Here is a 21,373-nt window from a genome sequence, read left to right on the forward strand (position 1 = left end):
GGATTTGGAGAAAGTTCATCAGTTTTGAAAAAAGTTCATCAACGTTGAAAAAAAGTTCATCGATTTTGAGAAAAATTTCAAACAAATGAAAAAGTTCATCAAATTTGAAAAATAAGTTCATCGATTTTGAAAAAGGTTCAAGAGTTTTAAAAAAACAGTTCATGGATTTTGAAAACAAGTTCATCTATTTGAAGAAAACAATTACGAATTTGGAAAAAGAAAGAAGAAAAGAACAGAGAAAAAAGAAAAAGAAAGAAAAAAGGAAAAATTGAAGGTATAAATGGATGAAAAACGTTTTTGTTATCATAGTTAGTGAGGTAGCCGGGTTGGTCACGCCACAATCACTGATAACCAGCGATTCAGGGTTCGAATCCCTAGCTCGCGCTGTGTTTTTGCAGTTTTCCATAAAGTTTAGAGAGCGGAAGAAAAATGAAAGATGGGCCAGCCCACGAGATCCTGCTAAACAGTAGAAACCGGCGCCTACAGCGCTAAATAGGAATTGCCTTATTTGGTAGCTCGCTTTTATATTTTTGTGCTAAAAGTTTTGTCCGCTTCTTCTGACTACTCCTACTTGAGAGCTAATCCAGGTTGAACCCAAAACTGAACTTGAACCTGGACTTCTCTAGCTGAGGTTGCTCCGTCCACTTGCTAGCTTCATATGCCATAAGTAGAGACCAGCTACACGGAGAAGAAAAGACAAGTAATAAATCGTATAGTGGCGGTTACTTCTAGGAGATAAGACATAGAGATAAAGACCAAAAGGTCTGGTGTAAAAAAATGCACAACTTCTGTATAAAAAATTACTATTAGTTTGGAAAGTGCATACATTGTACTCTATGGTTTGCTCGTTCTTGCATGTCCTTTTGTTATTGCGTGCTGACCGTTGAGAATTTGAGATCATGATTCAAAGTGTCACTTCGTAGTGCTAGTGCTACTAGGATTCCATAAGAATTGTGCGCAACATAAAGTTTTCTTTTGTTGTTGAGTGATGTGTGCTGATTTTACGGTGTCACTGCAAAACCCAACTAGTCACACGCATGCACGCACACACAAAGTTTTGAAAAAAAAAAGAAAACTTCCCACGCTCAACGACCCAACTGTTGTTGAGCGGTCCACGCATTTAGGAAAAACAGGTTTAAGATGACATTTAATTTTAGAATTGTTCGCTTGGAGACTAGAAATAGGAAATTTGAAAAATTAGAACACTACTAAAAAATGAAAATTAGTTGAAGTTCATGTGTGAAAATCATGGAAGGTCAAACACACTAAAAACGTCAACTAAAAACTTTTATCAACAATTAACATAGAAAGTAAAAATACACTAGTGAAGTTCGAATGAGTAGCATAAATAAAGTCCACACTTACACTCCTTCAAAGTTAGCATAAAAAAGTGGAATTTTTATGGACAAACAAGAATCACCAAAGAAGAAAACAAGCATCACCTAGAATAGTGTAAATTGTTGAAGTTCAAATTTAGTAAATTATAGAATTCAAAGAAAGTGTTATGGGTGTACAAAATTTTTCTCCCACGGATTTTCCCGTTACTGGAAAACAATAACAAAAAAATTCAAAATTAAAAATAACGAAGAATCTTAAAATATGTAACAAATAACATATTTTCACGTTTAAAAAACACAAGCAAGGTCAAATTAAAATAATGTAGCACTTCAGAAAAATAATGAAATAGATTACCCCTGTTTCTCACAAAAATCTAGAAGTTCAACTAAAAATGGCGGAGCTGTTCGATGTTTAATAGAAAAATAATTTGTCTTCGCTTCCAAAACAAAAATAAAACCAAGAAGTCCAAATTAAAAAGATGCAGCATTTTGATGATTATAGAGAACTCAAATTTTGTTCGTTATGAAAGAATGGAAACAACAAGTTCAAAATTAAATCACACAATTGTTCAATGTATAAAAATTAGAAAATCCGTATCCGATGATGGGAACATCATAAGAAGGTCAAACAAAAATAACTCGGAAGTTCAAAAGATAACATGGCACATTGAAGTGGATATTTCACCGTTTCTACATAGAAAACAATAAGTTCACATTCTAAAAATAGAGGGGTTCAAAAATCACTAAAAAGGATTTTCACCGTTTCTAAATAAAAAAAACTCTAGAAGTTCATATTTAAATAACGAACCGGTTCAATACTTATTACAAAGCTAGAATATTTCCGTTACTAAAAAAATAAACCATGAAGTCCAAATAAAAAAATAGAGAAGTTTGCTACTTATAAAAAAACTCACATTTTCTTGGTACTAAAAGAAATAAAATCAAGAACTTCAATTTTTCACATTTCTAAAAAACACACAAAAAAGTTCAAATAAAAAAGTTAAAGCAGTTCGGTGTCAATAAAAAAATCATATTTTTACCATTACTAAAGTGAAACAGAGAGAAGTTCAAAGTGATAACAGCCAGAAGTTCACATAGTGCACGGTGTGTGTTTCATATGAGAAAAAACAGTAAAAAGGCGAAGTCTAAAATTTTTGTTGCAAGAAGTTCAAGTGATCTTCCCTGAGAAGTTAAAAAAATTATTGTTAAAGATGTTCAGCATGTGTTTACATGTTCAAAAAACACAAAAAGAATGTTGTGTCTCATGTTTTAAAATAATTCTCTCAGTCCACCCCAAATTTGGAACAAAGATACTCTATATGAAAAAAGTTCTTTTCTATTCAACAACTTTCTACATTAAAAAACATCTCAAACAATTTTATAAAAAAGATTTTCTCTGTTAAAATAAACCTAGAAGTCAAATTTAAAAATGGAGTGGCTGGATGTCTGTCAGAAAGTAGGATTTTTTCTGTTAATAAAAGAAATAAAACCAGGAAGTCCAAATTAAAAAGATGGAGAAGTTCGATGATTATAGAAAACTCAGATTTTCCTCGTTATTAAAGAATGGAAACAAGAAATTCAAAAATTAAATAACAAGAAGTTCAACTTTAATAATAGAGTGCATCAAAATTTCATATAAAGATTAAGAAATAATACGAGGAAGTCCATATTAAAAAGATGGAGAAGTTCGATGATTATAGAAAACTCAGATTTTCCTCGTTATTAAAAAATGGAAACAACAAGTTCAAAATTAAAATAACAAGAAGTTCAACTTTTAAAAATAGGGCGCTTCAAAATTCATAAAAAATATTAAGAAATTCAGATTAATATTCATAAAAAACTCAGATATTTTCACGTAACCGAGATAAGTTCAGATTGATAACTGCCAGAATTTCACGTACTACACAATGTGCATTTTGTATTAAAAAGGAATAAAAAGCAAAGACTAAAAGTTTTGTTGTTATAAGTTCAAGTCCTCGGCCGGAGAAAGTTAAAAAAAATTATTGTGAGAGAGGTTTGTACAAAAGGAATATCATTTGTGTAACACTATCGATTGGATGAGAAATTACAAATAAAAATACGTCATAGAAGTTCAACGTGAAAACAACAGGAAGTTCAACTACTGCACTGAATGAATTTCAGATGAAAAAACTTTTAAAACCGTCGCGAGTATGAAAAACTGATCAACACAGAAAAGTTGCATGTTTACAACAGCTTTCCATCGGTATATAACTTGCTTAATTTCGGTGAGTGGATGGAGATCCACGAGAAAAAAAGCACATGAAAAATAGAGTAAAGTTCAAGTAGACATGCTGAGAAGTTAAAGTTCTTCACGTGGTGCATTTTCGAAAAATCTGTTTCGCGATAAAGGCAGAATGAATGATCTCGCTGTTTTCAAAATTACTTGAAAACGGCTAGGAATTAGAGAAAACCATCTACATGAAAAAGTTTCGCATTTTCCGTAGCTTTTCAACGGTATATTATTTGCCCCATTTAGATAAAGTTTTTAGAATTACGGCCAAAAAATATTTTTAGCCATTTTCAAAATTGACTTAAAACCATACGGAATTGGGAGAAAAAATATATACCGAAAAGTTTCGCATTTCCTCAAGCTTTCCAATGCCATATCATTTGCTGCATTCAGACGAACGGTTAAAATATTAGCTCGAAAATACGAACTCGGTGGAACTTGTACCATTTTCTAAATTACTCTTAAACCATTCAAAATTAGAAAAACTTTCAACATGAAAAAGTAGCGCATTTTTATATTCCTTTCAACGCGATATCATTGCCTCAATTGGATTAGCCGTTTAGAAATGACATCAAAAATATGAACTCGGCTGTTCGGTTTGCGAAATTTTATGATTTTCCAAATTACAGTTTAACCATATGAAATTAGAGAAAACTATCAGCATGTTGATGGAGAGGTTTTGCAGCAGCTTTCCAACGCCATATTATTTGCCTAATTCCGATAAACTGTTTAGAAATGAGATCAAAAATATGATTCATGTTTTTTGTATGAAGAAAAAACGGTTTTCAAAACTGCTCTTAAACCACTTACGTTTTGCCAAAAAATCAACTTGGGTCGTGATACTCATGTCCATAGCTTTCCAACGGTATATCGCAAGCCCTATTTGGGCAATGTTTGCGGAAGTTCAACCTAGCACTGGGGGAAGTTCAGGTCGAACAACTCGGGCAGTAAAATTGCAACACACGCATGTTCATCACGAAACCGTTTGCAAATCCGCCAATGAGCGAGATTCCTATTTGAAACGGGCATTTAATTGCTAAAAACCGTTTGCAAATTACACTTACATCACATAGAACACGACCGACCATAAAAATTTACGCGGGGAGACATAGTTGCGAAGATAGCCCGGAGGTCGGGTTCCTACAGAGGGAAGTTCAGTTGTGTAACTCAGGAAGTTCAGGTTGTGATCAGAATAGTGTTTATTTGTGTGTGTGTGTGTGTATGACAAATTTTATCGACCATCAGTGATTGTTACCACCACTTGAGTTTTATATGTTGTATGTAGTATATATCAAATCGGAAAGTATGTACACGTAATATGTATTATATAAGAATGTTTACGTAGTATATATATATACTATTTTTTAGGATAGTATGCGGCGTATTTTGGGTATGCTCTTTTTTACGTGCAAATATATTTGTATTTCGCAAATAAAATAAAAACCATGGGCTAACTTGCAATTTTTTCATGTAACTCACTTTGGAATATGTTATATAAAATATATGAACACATTTGAAATTATAAAGTAGTATATATAATACAATATGATAGTATATTAGACATGTGAGGTAACTATCCCTGGGTGGTAGGATGGATTTTCTCTCTCTCTCTCTCTATATAAGTTATTTTATTATGTATCTTACATATTTCTCTCTCTCTCCGTATAAGTTGTTTTATTACATATCTTACATATTTATTACAAGTAGAAGTAACTTTTATCTTGCATCATATTTGCTGCATAGATGGTTATATAAGTGACATATATAGCTTGAGAAAAAAACTAGCTTAGCTTCTTGTTAGTATGAGAGAATAACTACTTCAGCTTCTTGTTAGTACAGTGTTCGATACACTTCACGTCCACATTTAATTATTCTACAACTACCCATCACACTTGGTGATTATCATACTTAGGACATCCCTAACGCCAACCCTTAAACTGTCTGCATATGTTTGGAGCGTGCGATCCGGACGTGTATTGACATCCAAGCGGGTTTGTATCGGTCCACTTGGCCGTCCAGATGTACATTTTCCCGCAAACCATAGACAAACTAGTGGGCTTTGCGGGCGTTCGGACCGTTGCCACGCCCGTGTCTGACCACCCTGGCCCACCAGAACCCCCCCCCCCCGCCTCTCCCGTGCTTTTCATCAAACGCCCGGCGGGTCAAGGACGAGCCACGCATTGCCCCAGCCCAACCATGACATCTAGATCGTACGCCGCGTCAAGGACGAGCTGCCCCACACAACCGCGGCGTCCAGATCAGACGCGGGGTCAAGGACGAGCCGACGTCGCCCCCGCACAACCGGTACACCTGCATTGAAGGGCTTGCCTCGCCACCCCGCCGCCACCACCCTATCATGGATGAGCTGCCGCTCGCGATCACGAAGGCGCAGAGCTGCATCCTCCATTACATCCGAAGCAGCGGTGTCGGCGGTTCGTCGGGCTCCACGGTCATCATCTCCGACAAGGAGCGCGTGGTGAGGTAGCAGGCGCGATACGACCGGCGCAACACTGGCCATCGCTCCGCGTTCGCCAAAATGGATGTGGTGCTGGATTGGATCCCAAACAACCCCAATCTCGCCGCTATGTGGGCCCTCGATCGCTCCTTCACCACCGCAGAGATAGGCACCAGGCACCGTGATATGTCTCCAACGTATCTATAATTTATGAAGTATTCATGCTATTTTATTATCATTCTTGGATGTTTTACAATCATTTAATAGCAACTTTATATCATTTTTTGGGACTAACCTATTGACCCAGTGCCAGTTGTTGTTTTTTGCTTGTTTTTTACATCGCAGGAAATCAATATCAAACGGAGTCCAAACACCGCGAAACTTCTTGGATATTTTTTATGGACCAGAACACCCAAGATGGGCCAGAGCAGCACCTGGGGGTGCCATGAGGGGGGCACAACCCATCAGGGCGCACCTGGGGGCCCAGGCGCGCCCAGGTGGGTTGTGCCCACCTCGGTGGCCTCCCGCACCCCCTCTTTACCCTATAAATTCACAAATATTCTGAAAACCCTCGGGGTTAACCTAGATCAGAAGTCCCGCCGCTGCAGGCCTCTGTAGCCACTGAAAACCAATCTAGACCCCGTTCCGGCACCTGCCGGAGGGGGGAATCATCTCCGGTGGCCATCTTCAGCATCCCGGCGGCCACTACGATGAGGAGGGAGTAGTCCACCCCCGGGGCTGAGGGTTTGTACCAGTAGCTATGTGTTTAATCTCTCTCTCCCTCTCTCTCTCTTGTGTTCTTTAGATGTCACGACCTTGATGTATCGCGGGCTTTGTTAATACAGTCGGATCATATGGTGTTTTCCCCTCTCTATCTTGTTGTGATGAATTGAGTTTTTACCTTTGAGATTTCGTTGTTATCGGATTGAATACTTTTATGGATTTGAGAACACTTGATATATTTCTTGCAATTGAATACTCGTGATGACAATGGGGTATCGTATTGATTCACTTGATATATGTTTTGGCACTCAACTCGCGGATTCCTGAGGTGACATTGGGGTAATCTATGCATAGGGTTTGATGCACGTTCTTGTCCTTATTTCCCCGGTAGAAATCTTGGGGCACTCTTTGAAGTTTTTTGTGTTGGATTGAGTATTATGAATATGAATTTGCTTTGGTGTTATTTTAGTACGAACTCTAGGATAGATCGAACAGAAAGAATAGCTTTGTGTTATTTTAGTACGAACTCTTGAATAGATTGAACAGAAAGAATAGCTTTGAGGTGGTTTCGTACCCGACAAACAATTTATTCTTATGTTCTCCGCTAGATAGGAACTTTGGAGTGATTCTTCATCGCACTTTGAGGGATGGTTATATGATCCAATTATATTAGCACTGTTGAGAGATTGCACTAGCGAAAGTACGGACCCTAGGCCTCATTTTCAAGCATTGCAATACCGTTTTTGTGCCCGTTTACTATTTTCTACCTTGCTATTTTTATTTATTCAGATTATAAAAATATATTTCTACCATCAATATTACACTTTTATCACCATCTCTTCGCCGAATAGTGCACCTATACAATTTGCCATTGTAATGGGTGTGTTGGGAACACAAGAGATTTCTTGTATTTGGTTGCAGGGTTGTTTGAGAGAGACCATCTTCATCCTACACCTCTCACGGATTGATAAACCTTAGGTCATCCAATTGAGGGAAAATTACTACTGTCCTACAAAACTCTGCGCTTGGAGGCCCAACACGTGTGTACAAGAATCAAGTTGCGTAGTAGGCATCACACCGTCGCTGCCTTGACGGCGAGCTCATCAAGATCGGCGAGGAGTGGTCGCTCGGCGACTACTCCGCCAATGCCGGCCGCGGAAAGTCCGCCACCAGGGCACCGAGGGCTACATCGGCAGTGGTTGCGGTGGCCCAACGCACCGCACAGCAGGAAGTAGAGCGGCTCTTCCGCGAACGGCAGGCAGCTGCCGGATAAGGTTGTGGCGGCCCTGCAGCACCGTTCCGTCACTGGAGGGACCACGACGACGGCATAAACGATGAAAGCGGCACGGCAGACAGGGCGGTCACGGGTACGAGGTGGTCGTTCGGTATAGGTTTTAGTTTTTTTTCTAGTTTTTTAGTTAAAAGGTTGAGATATCGTACTTTTTATGTAAATTATGACCTTACTTTAATAAAATCTCTCATGTTTGCATGAATTTCGTCTGTTTAGTACAAACAGTGGTTGTTGAAATGTATGCGAACAACGTTGGATGGCTGGCTCCCGCATCCGTGTCCGGGCAGTGGTTCTCCTGTCCGCCACGGACGGATGCTGGAGCAAATTTGCGGGTCAGAACCGTAGATGCCCTTAGCTAAGAATAGTAGATGAGTAGATATTATCATTTAATTATACATGTGTGTACACATATGATTTAGGAAATCTTTCATTTTCTTGCCAACTAAGCATATATTTGGGCTAGATCATCGTGACTAAGTTTGTACTGATTTCCCGTTGTTAATGCTTTCTTTCGATATCAGAAGATATTGTATTAGATAGATTTATTGTATAAACAATGTACACCGATTAATGCTCTGATTTGAAAACTATTGGATAGATTTATTGTATAAACAATGTACACCAATTAATGCTCTGATTGGAAAACATAAGGATGTGATATTTACTTAATTATTTATTATAATTAATAATGCATTCATTTTACACCATCAACTATGAGTACAAAAGTTATTATGATATATTTTCATAGCTAATGCATCCCTGGTATTATTGATTCCCGCAGCTTTATTTGTAACAAATTTGATTCCCCAAATACTGATTGATTTGATAACTAAAATATTGATATACTCCCTCCGTTCGGAATTACTTGTCTCGGAAATGAATGTATCTAGAACTAAAATACGTCTAGATACATCCATTTCCGCGACAAGTAATTCCGAACGGAGGGAGTAGAAGATATTATTAATTACCATTAAACAATTGACATAAATAGGCTGCAATATGTATCTATATAACAGTAGGAGAGGTGAACACTACCACAAGCAAAAAGTATGCCCAAAGAGCACCGATCATTGAAAAGGTACTAGGCTGTTGCGGCAAAATAAAACTAAGAAAGCACTAGTGCCTCTCGAAATGGCTATCTTCAAGAAGAAAGCAGGCTCCCTGTTTTTGGCAACTCTCATGGTCATGGCTACTCTTCTCTCCTCATGCGACGCGAACAACGAGGTTATGTTATTTTACATGTCTTCCTTATTCTCCTTGATCATTTGCTTAACGTGCATCTTGAAATGTTGAGATCCCATTAGAACTAGTGTATATTTAGCAATGCCAAAATATAAGGTGGCAAGCTATGTTGCACATAATTGGCCTAACAAAATGTGTTGATCTGGTGCAGATACAAACAGATGCTCTCCCCCTACTTGCGAAGTGCTATGAGTTGGACTTACCTAACTGCACGTTGGAATCATGCGAGAAATTTTGCCATGGAGGAAAGTGCACTTCCTACGATGGCTGTTGCTGCCCCATTGCCTAAGGCACCACTAAAATGATAAAATATGTTTTGCATAATAAAAGAAAACCCTACATGCATAATACATATATGTATGTGCTAGCTCTGGGGCTTTCTAATCCTATAACTAATCTACCCGCTCTGTCCCGAATTACTTGTCGCAAAAATAGATAAAATTAAATGTATTTATAACTAAAATACGTCTAGATATATCCATTTCCACGACAAGTAATTCTGGACGGAGCAGTATATTAAAGCAAGCATGTTCTTTCTTCGGTATTGCGATTGATATGGATGGAGCTACTCTAAAACCCCTGGTTCCTAACTCTGGCGACTTGCCCGATCCTTTCCCGTCGAAAAAAATGAACCTTATACTTTTCTATCTTCCTCCGACATGTCAGTGACTTAGTCTGGTAAACTCAGGGAGCCGCGTGCGCCGCCGACTCCTGCCCGCCTTCTTTCCCGCCAGCGCCAAGTAACCGCACGCGCCGCCAGTCAATAGATCCACCACGCGCCCCGCCCCAAAGCCCCCGCCGAGTACCGCGTACAACCCCAAATCCCCGCTGCCGGCCGGTGCCCAGCACCTCCATGGTTGCCACCATAGTTGTGGACCCCCATGACCCCATCGCGCTGCTTGTGTCGGATTCGGGGTTCCGCAGACCCTTGAGAGGTTCGAACTCTGGGGTGTGCACGAAGGACTCTTTCTCCCCAGCCTGCCTACCCAACGATTTCATGGCCTAGCTCGACGAACCCAAAGAACACGAGACACAGGTTTATACTGGTTCGGGCCACCGCGTGGTGTAATACCATACTCCAGTGTGGTGGTGGATTGCCTCGAGGGCTGAGGATGAACTAGTACAGTGGATGAACAGCCTTAGGGGGAGAGGTGTTCTTGAGCTCGACGAGCTGGTGGGTGTGAGGATGGAATGGATCCGATCCAAGATGAGTTTTTCCCTACGGTGGTGGCTAGCCCTATTTATAGAGGCCCTGGTCCTCTTCCCAAATGTTAGGCGGGAAGGGATCCCACAACGACCAAGTTTTAAGGGGGACAAATAGTACATGCTATCCTGACAAAAGTGGTCTTCGACGGCCAAAGGCTCTGGTGGTGACGCTGCCGTGGGCTCTGTAATGACCTCCATCCTCCCGTCCCGCTGGTCTTGGTCTTGTTGCACCGATATGAAAACCTTTGCCTGATGCCTCGGGTCTCTTCGCCTGCGCTTGCCTCTTTGGCACCAAAGAGGAAACTGGTACGTTGCGCCTGCTGGCGCGTGCCAGGCCTTGGTCGTCATGGCTCACGTCATGTAAACCTTGCGAGGTGTCCCTTGCATAGATATCTCCGCTCCTCGGGAGCCAGCCTAGCGAAGCCGCCCCCAGGGAGGCCTTGGTGTCGTCTGCCTCGCGAGGCTTGGCCCCTCGTGAGGGTCTTGAGTAGTTGTTGCCGAAGCCGGGCCGTACCGGGCCGTTGGTGGAGCCACGCCGTGGGCCGCAGGCAGGCAAGTCTAGGCACCCCTGTTCGCAGGACGCCGATAGTAGCCCCCGAGCCCAAGGCGTGCTCGAACATGGCTTCGAGGCAAAGCCAAAGGGCAAGTGCGGAGCGCCACGAGCCCCAACCGCCTATGGCCTTGATTGACGTGTGGCGATTGACGGGACGTTGGCGCCTTCGCTTCCCCACGCTGCCTCAGCAACCGTTCGACTTGACGAGACCCCGCTGCATGCAGAAGAAAACCATCATTGCGTGCAATCGTGGAGGCCGACGGTTGGCCTCCTCCTGGCTATAAATGAGGAGAAAACCATCATTGCGTGCAATCTCCTTCCTCTCTCTGCTCGCTCCTCCTTCTTCCTCCTCGCCTTGCTGTCTTGCCGCGACACCCATGGCGCCGATATGGAGATTCTCCGTTGTTGAGAAAGGAAAAAACCCCCGCAAGGAGCAGGGGCCACTTCCGCCGAAGAAGAGGTTTGGCTGCTCCCGCGATGCTGGCGTGAGGGTGGAGGTGATGAGGCCTTGGTACGAGCGGCCTCCTCCCGGCTACCCGCTGCCCTTGTACGCCCAAGCGCAAGGCTCCGGAGGAGGAGGCGGCGCCCCGCGCCGCTCGCGTTACGGCCGTGGTGGCCATGCTGTGGTCGCACGAGCCGCCGACCCATGAACCCACGCCGAGGGCTCCTCGCGTGAGTTCGTGGTGTGGGCGGTGATGCCACCGCGCACATGGATCAAGCTTCCGTGGTTCTTTGCCGAAGAGATGCCGCCGAGTGGGCCGCTCGAGTTGTGGCTGCAGCACGCCGAATGCAGCACTCCGGCAAAAGGGGCGGAGATCGAGGTCGTCTCCCTGGGCAAGATCTTCATGACCCGCGGATGGGGCGAGGTCGCCCGCACTTGCTGCGCGGAGGGGGCTGAAGGAAATATGCCCTATAGGCAATAATAAAGTTATTATTTATTTCCTTATACCATGATAAATGTTTATTATTCATGCTAGAATTGTATTAACCGGAAACATAATACATGTGTGAATACATAGACAAACAGAGTGTCACTAGTATGCCTCTACTTGACTAGCTCGTTGATCGAAGATGGTTATGTTTCCAAGCCATTGACATGGGTTGTCATTTGATTAACGGAATCACATCATTAGGAGAATGATGTGATTGATATGACCCATTCCGTTAGCTTAGCACCCGATCGTTTAGTATGTTGCTATTGCTTTCTTCATGACTTATACATGTTCCTATGACTATGAGATTATGCAACTCCCGTTTACCGGAGCAACACTTTGTGTGCTACCAAACGTCACAACGTAACTGGGTGATTATAAAGGAGCTCTACAGGTGTCTCCGAAGGTACTTGTTGGGTTGGCGTATTTCGAGATTAGGATTTGTCACTCCGATTGTCGGAGAGGTATCTCTGGGCCCTCTCGGTAATGCACATCACTTAAGCCTTGCAAGCGTTGCAACTAATGAGTTAGTTGTGGGATGATGTATTACGGAACGAGTAAAGAGACTTGCCGGTAACGAGATTGAGCTAGGTATTGAGATACCGACGATCGAATCTCGGGCAAGTAACATACCGATGACAAAGGGAACAACGTATGTTGTTATGCGGTCTGACCGATAAAGATCTTCATAGAATATGTGGGAGCCAATATGAGCATCCAGGTTTCGCTATTGGTTATTGACCGGAGACGTATCTCGGTCATGTCTACATAGTTCTCGAACCCGTAGGGTCCGCACGCTTAACGTTTCGATGACAGTTATATTATGAGTTTATATGTTTTGGTATACCTAAGGTTTTTCGGAGTCCCGTATGTGATCACGGACATGACGAGGAGTCTCGAAATGGTCGAGACATGAAGATTGATATATTGGAAGCCTATGTTTGGATATCGGAAGTGTTCCAGGTGAAATCGGGATTTTACCGGAGTACCGGGAGGTTACCGGAACCCCGCGAGAACTTAATGGGCCTTAGTGGGCCTAGGTGGAAGAGAGGAGAGGCGGATAGGGCTGGGCCGCGCGCCCCTCCCCCCAGTACGAATAGGACAAGGAGAGGGGGCGGCGCCCCCCTTCCTTCTTCTCCTCCACTCTTTCCCCCTCCCAAGTCCTAATCCAACTAGGAAAGGGGGGGAGTCCTATTCCCGGTGGGAGTAGGACTCCTCCCGGCGCGCCCTCTCCCTTGGCCGGCCGCACCCCCCTTGCTCCTTTATATACGGGGGCAGGGAGGCACCCTAGAGACACAACAATTGATCTGTTTGATCTTTTAGCCGTGTGCGGTGCCCCCCTCCACCATAGTCCACCTCGATAATACTGTAGCGGTGCTTAGGCGAAGCCCTGCGTCGGTAGAACATCAACATCGTCACCACGCCGTCGTGCTGACAAAACTCTCCCTCAACACTCGGCTGGATCGGAGTTCGAGGGACGTCATCGAGCTGAACGTGTGCTGAACTCGGAGGTGCCGTGCGTTCGGTACTTGATCGGTCGGATCGTGAAGACGTACGACTACATCAACTGCGTTGTGCTAACGCTTCCGCTTTCGGTCTATGAGGGTACGTGGACAACACTCTCCCCTCTTGTTGCTATGCATCACCATGATCTTGCGTGTGCGTAGGAATTTTTTTGAAATTACTACGTTCCCCAACAGTGGCATCCGAGCCAGGTTTTATGCGTTGATGTTATATGCATGAGTAGAACACAAGTGAGTTGTGGGCGATATAAGTCATACTGCTTACCAGCATGTCATACTTTGGTTCGGCGGTATTGTTGGATGAAGCGGCCTAGACCGACATTACGCGTACGCTTACGCGAGACTGGTTCTACCGACGTGCTTTGCACATAGGTGGCTGGCGGGTGTCAGTTTCTCCAACTTTAGTTGAACCAAGAGTGGCTACGCCCGGTCCTTGCGAAGGTTAAAACAACACCAACTTGACAAACTATCGTTGTGGTTTTGATGCGTAGGTAAGAACGGTTCTTGCTAAGCCCGTAGCAGCCACGTAAAACTTGCAACAACAAAGTAGAGGACGTCTAACTTGTTTTTGCAAGGCATGTTGTGATGTGATATGGTCAAGACATGATGCTAAATTTTATTGTATGAGATGATCATGTTTTGTAACTGAGTTACGGCAACTGGCAGGAGCCATATGGTTGTCGCTTTATTGTATGCAATGCAATCGCCCTGTAATGCTTTACTTTATCACTAAGCGGTAGCGATAGTCGTAGAAGCACAAGATTGGCAAGACGACACCGATGCTACGATGGAGATCAAGGTGTCGCGCTGGTGACGATGGCGATCATGGAGGTGCTTCGGAGATGGAGATCACAAGCACAAGATGATGATGGCCATATCATATCACTTATATTGATTGCATGTGATGTTTATCTTTTATGCATCTTATCTTGCTTTGATTGACGGTAGCATTATAAGATGATCTCTCACTAAATTTCAAGATAAAAGTGTTCTCCCTGAGTATGCACCGTTGCCAAAGTTCGTCGTGCCCAGACACCATGTGATGATCGGGTGTGATAAGCTCTACATCCATCTACAACAGGTGCAAGCCAGTTTTGCACACGTAGAATACTCAGGTTAAACTTGACGAGCCTAGCATATGCAGATATGGCCCCGGAACATTGAGACCGAAAGGTCGAGCGTGAATCATATAGTAGATATGATCAACATAGTGATGTTCACCATTGAAAACTACTCCATTTCACGTGATGATCGGTTATGGTTTAGTTGATTTGGATCACGTGATCACTTAGAAGATTAGAGGGATGTCTTTCTAAGTGGGAGTTCTTAGGTAATATGATTAATTGAACTTAAATTTATCATGAACTTAGTACCTGATAGTATCTTGCTTGTCTATGTTGATTGTAGATAGATGGCCCGTGTCATTGTTCCGTTGAATTTTAATGCGTTCCTTGAGAAAGCAAAGTTGAAAGATGATGGTAGCGGTTACACGGACTGGGTCCATAACTTGAGGATAATGCGCAGCTCGCCAGGGAGGCTGGCAATGCCGGTGGTGTGGAGGACAAGGCCGCGACGGCCGCGGAGGCGGAGGAGCTTGCCCGATGGGCGGCGGCCGCCGAGGGAGCCAGCAACGCCGGCACCGAGGCTCCACTGGTCGAGGATGTGACCGGTGAGTCATCATCGGAGGGGGAGGAGACCGCAGACCCGGCGCCACCTGCGGGGAGGGGGCGAGTCCTGCGGCGGGCTAGTTCCGGTGAGCCGGTTCGGCCCCGCGGCACTGCGCAGCCGCAGTTGACCTTGGAGGGGTCCCGGCCCCACACATGGGCCGCGGCGGCGAAGAAGCCGGCCAAGGTCGCGGTGAAGAAGAAGACGGCCGCTCCTTCTTCACCCAAGCGTGCCCAGACGCCGCCTCCCTCGCCTCCTCCGGCGAACGTCGGCGCGGGGATCACCTTTGATTTTGGATCCCTCAGTCCGAGGAGGAAGAGGAAGACCGTAGAGGAGGAGGAGGACGATGAGTAAGCATCCGGTTCCTCTCTGTCATCTCTGCCTCCTCACCCTGTGTTGCTTATCTTGACTTGTCACAATCCTTGCAGGGACACGGAGACGCTGGCCCAGAGGATGAAGTGTTGGGGAACGTAGTAATTTCAAAAAATTTCCTATGCACACGCAAGATCATGGTGATGCATAGCAACAAGAGGGGAGAGTGTTGTCTACGTACCCTCGTAGACCGAAGCGGAAGCGTTGACGCAACGTAGAGGAAGTAGTCGTACGTCTTCCCGGTCCAACCGATCCAAGCACCGTTACTCCGGCACCTCTGAGTTCTTGACACACGTACAGCTCGATGACGCACCCCGGGCTCCGATCCAGCAAAGCTTCGGGGAGGAGTTTCGTCAGCACGACGGCGTGGTGACGATCTTGATGTTCAACTGTCGCAGGGCTTCGCCTAAGCACCTCTACAATATGACCGAGGTGTAATATCGTGGAGGGGGGCACCGCACACGGCTAAGGAACGATCACGAAGATCAACTTGTGTGTCCTGGGGTGCCCCCCTGCCCCCGTATATAAAGGAGCAAGGGGGAGGCCGGCCGGCCCTTGGGGCGCGCCAAGGAGAGGGGGGGAGTCCTCCTCCTAGTGGGAGTAGGACTCCCCTTTCCTAGTCCAACTAGGAATAGAGAGGGGGAAGGAAAGAGAGGGAGAGGGAGAGGGAAAGGGGGGCCGCACCCCCCTCCCAGTCCTATTCGGACTCCCCATGAGGGGGGGGGCACCTCCTGGGCTGCTGCCCTCTCTCTCCCCTCAGGCCCACTAAGGCCCAATACTTCCCCGGGGGGTTCCGGTAACCCCTCCGGCACTCCGGTTTTACACGAAATCACTCGGAACAATTCCGGTGTCCGAATATAGCCGTCCAATATATCGATCTTTATGTCTCGGCCATTTCAAGACTCCTCTTCATGTCCGTGATCACATCCGGGACTCCGAACAACCTTCGGTACATCAAAATACATAAACTCATAATGAAACTGTCATCGTAACTTTAAGCGTGCAGACCCTACGGTTCAAGAATAATGTAGACATGACCGAGACACGTCTCCGGTCAATAACCAATAGCGGGACCTGGATGCCCATATTGGTTCCTACATATTCTACGAAGATCTTTATCGGTCAGACCGCATAACAACATACGTTGTTCCCTTTGTCATCGGTATGTTACTTGCCCGAGATTCGATCCTCGGTATCCAATACCTAGTTCAATCTCGTTACCGGCAAGTCTCTTTACTCGTTCCGTAATACATCATCTCACAACTAACTCATTAGTTGTAATGCTTGCAAGGCTTATGTGATGTGCATTACCGAGACGGCCTAGAGATACCTCTCCGACATTCGGAGTGACAAATCCTAATCTCGAAATACGCCAACCCAACAAGTACCTTCGGAGACACCCGTAGAGCACCTTTATAATCACCCAGTTACGTTGTGACGTTTGGTAGCACACAAAGTGTTCCTCCGATAAACGGGAGTTGCATAATCTCATAGTCATAGGAACATGTATAAGTCATGAAGAAAGCAACATACTAAACGATTGAGTGCTAAGCTAACGGAATGGGTCATGTCAATCACATCATTCTCCTAATGATGTGATCCCGTTAATCAAATGACAACTCATGTCTATGGCTAGGAAACTTAACCATCTTTGATCAACGAGCTAGTCAAGTAGAGGCATACTAGTGACACTCTGTTTGTCTATGTATTCACACATGTATTATGTTTCCGGTTAATACAATTCTAGCATGAATAATAAACATTTATCATGAAATAAGGAAATAAATAATAACTTTTTTTTGAGAAAGGTCTAGGTGATAGGGTTTGGCTACGGTGACAAAGTGCAAAAAGAATCAACTTAATCGGAGCTACGGTCTAGGAGATATGGCCAAATAGGGTTTAAATTTGAATTTAAAATAATTCAAATTTGTATTTGTCAAAAACTTGCAAAGGTAGGTCATCTTGATAGATCTAATCGAGGCGACCGCTGGTTTCGTCGAATTTGGACTTACGGTTAAAAAGTTGTGGCTAAACTAAAATCAGGGGCTAATCAACTTATTCCAGGGACTAGATGGTGAAACAGAAAATAAACTAAACTAAGAACAGGTCCTCGACCACGTGGCAGATTCCTACTGGCCGAGCAGCGTTCGCTGCGGAAGCTATTCGGCGAATGACCGCTATCTAAGCAAAACAGCTACCGCGGCTAAAAAAATGAAAACCGGAGACCGGTTTATTTTAAACCGCGGTTAACCAATCTAATCCAAATAAATAATAATAAAAAAGAACTAAACTAAACGAACGAGGCGGGAGGCTCGGCTTACAGCGGCGATGACGACGAGCAGGGGGCGGCGGCGTTGGCGTCAGGCGGCGGACGGGCGGTGGCGGCGGTGCTCCTCGGCGGAGGGGAAGGAGACGAACGGGACGGGCACGACGTGGGCGGTTCAGTGGTGGTGACGGCGCATGTCGGGGTGGCCTGGACGGGTGGAGCGAGGTGGCGGCGTTTGGAGCTCCGGTGAGGACGCAACACGTCGGGGCGTTGTCTCTGGTGGTCCCTAAGAGCAAAGAAAATGTCAAACGGATGCTCATTGACCCGGGCAATATTTTGGTGAAGAAGAACAGTGTCGGGGCAGTTTACTGGTGGCGTTTTACTCCGGCAAGGAAGCTCCGGCTCTAGCAAGATCCAAAGCAGGAGGGCGTCGGCTACGGGTGGTGTGAGGCGAAACGAAGTGGCAGAATGGAGAGAGGGGGTCGAGGGCTTCTTATAGGCGCGGAGAGAGGGCTCGGGAGCGAGGGATAAGCTCTATCCCTAGAGCTTCGGCCGGCGGGTTCGGGCGTGTGCGTGTGTGTGCTCATCCAGCAGGGTCTGCGGGAGGTTAGGGACGACCTGGGGAGTGGGCCCCGCGGGTCAGCGATAGGGGAGAGATGAGCGAGGGAGAGAGACGAGCGGGCGAGCGACACGAGCGCTCGGGCGCTGGGACCAGGCCGCGGGCCGAAGTGCGCGGCTGGCTGGGCCTGTGCGCGGGTATGCGTGTTTTTTTAACTTAAAGAAAAAATGCAACAGAAGAAAATAAAAATTCTACATAGGCATACTAGAATGTTCAGAAAAAAATACCCTAAATAAGATGAACTATTTTTCAGGTTCAAATAAATTCCACAAAAATTCATAAAAGTCAAACAGTGCTACTGTTGCATTTAAAATCAATAAAAATCATTTTTTAAATAGCAAAATGATTCCAATTTTATTTTCTCCTAATTTTCCATTGAAGGGAATTATTTTACCCTTATTTCCATTTATGTATTTTTAGGAGAAAATAATTTGAATTAAAACTAAATAACTCGGAAGAGGATTTGAAATCTGGAAATTCAAATAACTTCAAAGTGACTTTGAAATTATTTCTTTGAAACTTCCAACTCTGTTTCTTCAAATTTGAAGAAGTCATTTTATCTTCCCTCATGAACTCATTGAGTTGCTTAAAGTTTCTAAATTTGAAATATTTCAAATGGAATTCAAATCATTTTCAAACCCCTTTTTATTTTCTTAAAATGGAAGATGTCATATTATCTTCACTCTAGGGTCTTGTGATGAGATGACTTTGAATTCATGGAGATCAAGAAAAATGCAAGATGAAAGTTTTGGAAAAGTCCTTTTATTCCCTCTCATTCAACTTTCAAAAAAATAATTCAATTTCCACTCAATTTCACACCATCAATCACACAACAAACAAACAAACAATCATAATTATTTATTTAATATAACCTTCCAAAATTTAGAATTTTGGGATGTTACAGGTCCGGAGAGACAGACAGGGGGAGAGGAGTGCGGCTAGGAGGTGGTGCAAGAGGCCTACTATGTCGAGGGGGGAGGAGTGTGCGACTATGAGATCGATGAAAAGAGGGGCGAGAGTGTGCACCTGCATGGAACCGTATTGGAGATAGGGGGCGGACGGGTGGGAAGAGAAGAGGGGAAGTATGTGTTTGTGGTAGGCACACTTGGCTAGAGAGGTATATCGACCGGTGTGTGCCGGAAAGAAGGAGTCGGGGGGCCTACACACACCGCGGGTGAACGACCTAAAGAGAAATAACGAACGTGCGCGATGGAGGGGACGCTGAGGGAGGATGAGAGGGGGGCGGGCGTATGCATGCACAATAGAAAATTAGCGCTAGCTAGCTACAAAGAGAAGAGGATCGTGAAGGTGTTAAAGACGAACATATATCATAATTCATTATAAAAAAGTGGATACTAAGAATTGTTGTAAAACCTTTTTATCACACATATTGTTCGGAAACTCTAATATTTTCTTTGCAATATTTTCTTGTAAATGTATTTTGCTTATCCTATTTCATGATCAAGGAAATGTATTCTTTCCTTGCAAATTTCCATCTTATTTTTTTTATAATATGAGCCCATTTTGTTCTACCTTCAGAAAGAACACTTCAAGATGGGCTATATGCTCGATGTACGACTTTGAGAATACTAGTAAATCATCTACATACACCAATATCAATGCTTGATTCTGATTAAATATATTTTGCATTTTCCTTGAAAAAAGTGCAGGAGCATTCTTTTGGCCCAATGGCATGAGTAATCATTCATAATAGCTTTCTTGACAAGTAAATGTTGTCGAATGGATAGATTCTTCGACCATTTTTACTTGCCAAAATCATTCTTTTAAATCAAATTTAGATAAATATTTGCTTCATTGTATTCTATTGATCCATTCCTACTTATTAGGTATATTGTATGCATCTTCTATGTATTATCATTAAGGCATTTAAAATTTATTACCATTCTGGATTAAAATACCTCTTACTTCTTCATCGGGAATTCTAACTATAAAAGCAACAGACCGATGAGGGTTTCTGCTTTCTGTCATTGCTTTTATTTTTCGTAACTCTTCAATATGCATTTTGAACTTTTCAAAAATCTTTAGGAGTAGCTTCTATTGGTCCTTACTTAATTATATAATCCGGATTTGTGACGAGGCCAATCAGTTCATCTGACGGTGTGCACAATGGTGTAATATCCCACTTAGTACTCATCATATTTTTCGTTATGTTAGTTCAAGATTAAATATATTTAAACATGTTGTATGCATGCTTAATTAACTCTAGTACATTACCCATAGATAGGGATGTGACACTAGGCGCACAGCACAAATATACTTGTTTCTGGGTTGATCCGTAAAGAGAATTTGATTTTCACGCAGATAGATCATGGCATACAAATATTGTTTGATAACGATTTTGCCGGCGAGTCGACGTACATTGAGGATTAGTCTGAATTAAATTGATGTTACCTGATTGCAAGGCCACTGAAGATCATCTGGCGAAAACATACACTGTACGGGTAGCCTGCCGCAGCCTCGGGGTGATCGATCCGCATTTCCTCTCGTAGAGCAGGGCGCGCGCTGAGCAGCTGAAAGTACACAGAAGTGCAGATTTTTACGGTATGCCTGATGGAAGCCATACAGACACACAGATAAACGCGAAGCAATCAGGCAGCCCAAAAAGAGAGAAGAAGACATACCGCCTGCACGCACTGAACCTGCACACAGAGGCTGCACAATACACTCGATCGGAGCACTGGACGAAGGATGATGCATGTGTTAGTAGGAGTACCAGTACTTGTACGAAGGCACTGAACCGACGCGACGGCGCGTGTCGTTGCGTGTCTCGGCGCGGCGCACCAGGTGTCGCCATGCAGTGCGAGTGTGCGACACGCTTCGATCCTTGGACACGCAGGAGCCTACGTGTATGTCGATGTGTAGTGACTCCCGCATGCAGCAGAAAGCTCCACGCCCACGCAACGGACACGGTCACCGA

At 44.1% G+C, this 21,373-nt stretch overlaps 1 protein-coding gene and 1 long non-coding RNA gene across 2 annotated transcripts; one reads left to right on the forward strand and one right to left on the reverse strand.

Annotated features, from left to right (window-relative positions):
- Positions 1-462: 462 nt before the first annotated feature.
- LOC125512852 (uncharacterized) lies at positions 463-21,145 on the reverse strand. The gene is made up of 5 exons (XM_087528694.1): positions 21,078-21,145; positions 20,848-20,966; positions 17,872-18,092; positions 3,926-3,971; positions 463-678 (listed from the first exon to the last, which is right to left on the reverse strand). The coding sequence occupies exons 2-5, from the start codon at positions 20,931-20,933 to the stop codon at positions 579-581; spliced, it is 453 nt and encodes a 150-aa protein (XP_087384820.1). The 5' UTR covers positions 20,934-20,966; positions 21,078-21,145; the 3' UTR covers positions 463-578.
- On the forward strand, positions 9,159-9,843 carry LOC147964085 (uncharacterized). The gene is made up of 2 exons (XR_015609243.1): positions 9,159-9,281; positions 9,451-9,843. It is a non-coding gene; the product is annotated as an uncharacterized LOC147964085 (long non-coding RNA).
- Positions 21,146-21,373: the final 228 nt, after the last annotated feature.

The sequence above is a fragment of the Triticum urartu genome, chromosome 6A (assembly GCF_056163025.1).
Source record: "Triticum urartu cultivar PI428250 chromosome 6A, HENAU_Tu73, whole genome shotgun sequence".
Classification (NCBI taxonomy): domain Eukaryota; kingdom Viridiplantae; phylum Streptophyta; class Magnoliopsida; order Poales; family Poaceae; genus Triticum; species Triticum urartu.

Coding starts and splice junctions, on each gene's coding strand:
- LOC125512852 (XM_087528694.1), bottom strand. CDS start 20,933: ATGCGGATCGATCACCCCGAGGCTGCGGCAGGCTACCCGTACAGTGTA. Junction 18,093..20,847: donor TTCAGTGGCCTTGCAATCAG/GTAACATCAATT, acceptor AGGGACCACCAG/AGACAACGCCCCGACGTGTT. Junction 3,972..17,871: donor TGCTCGTCGTCATCGCCGCT/GTAAGCCGAGCC, acceptor GTCTGAATGCAG/CAAATGATATGGCATTGGAA.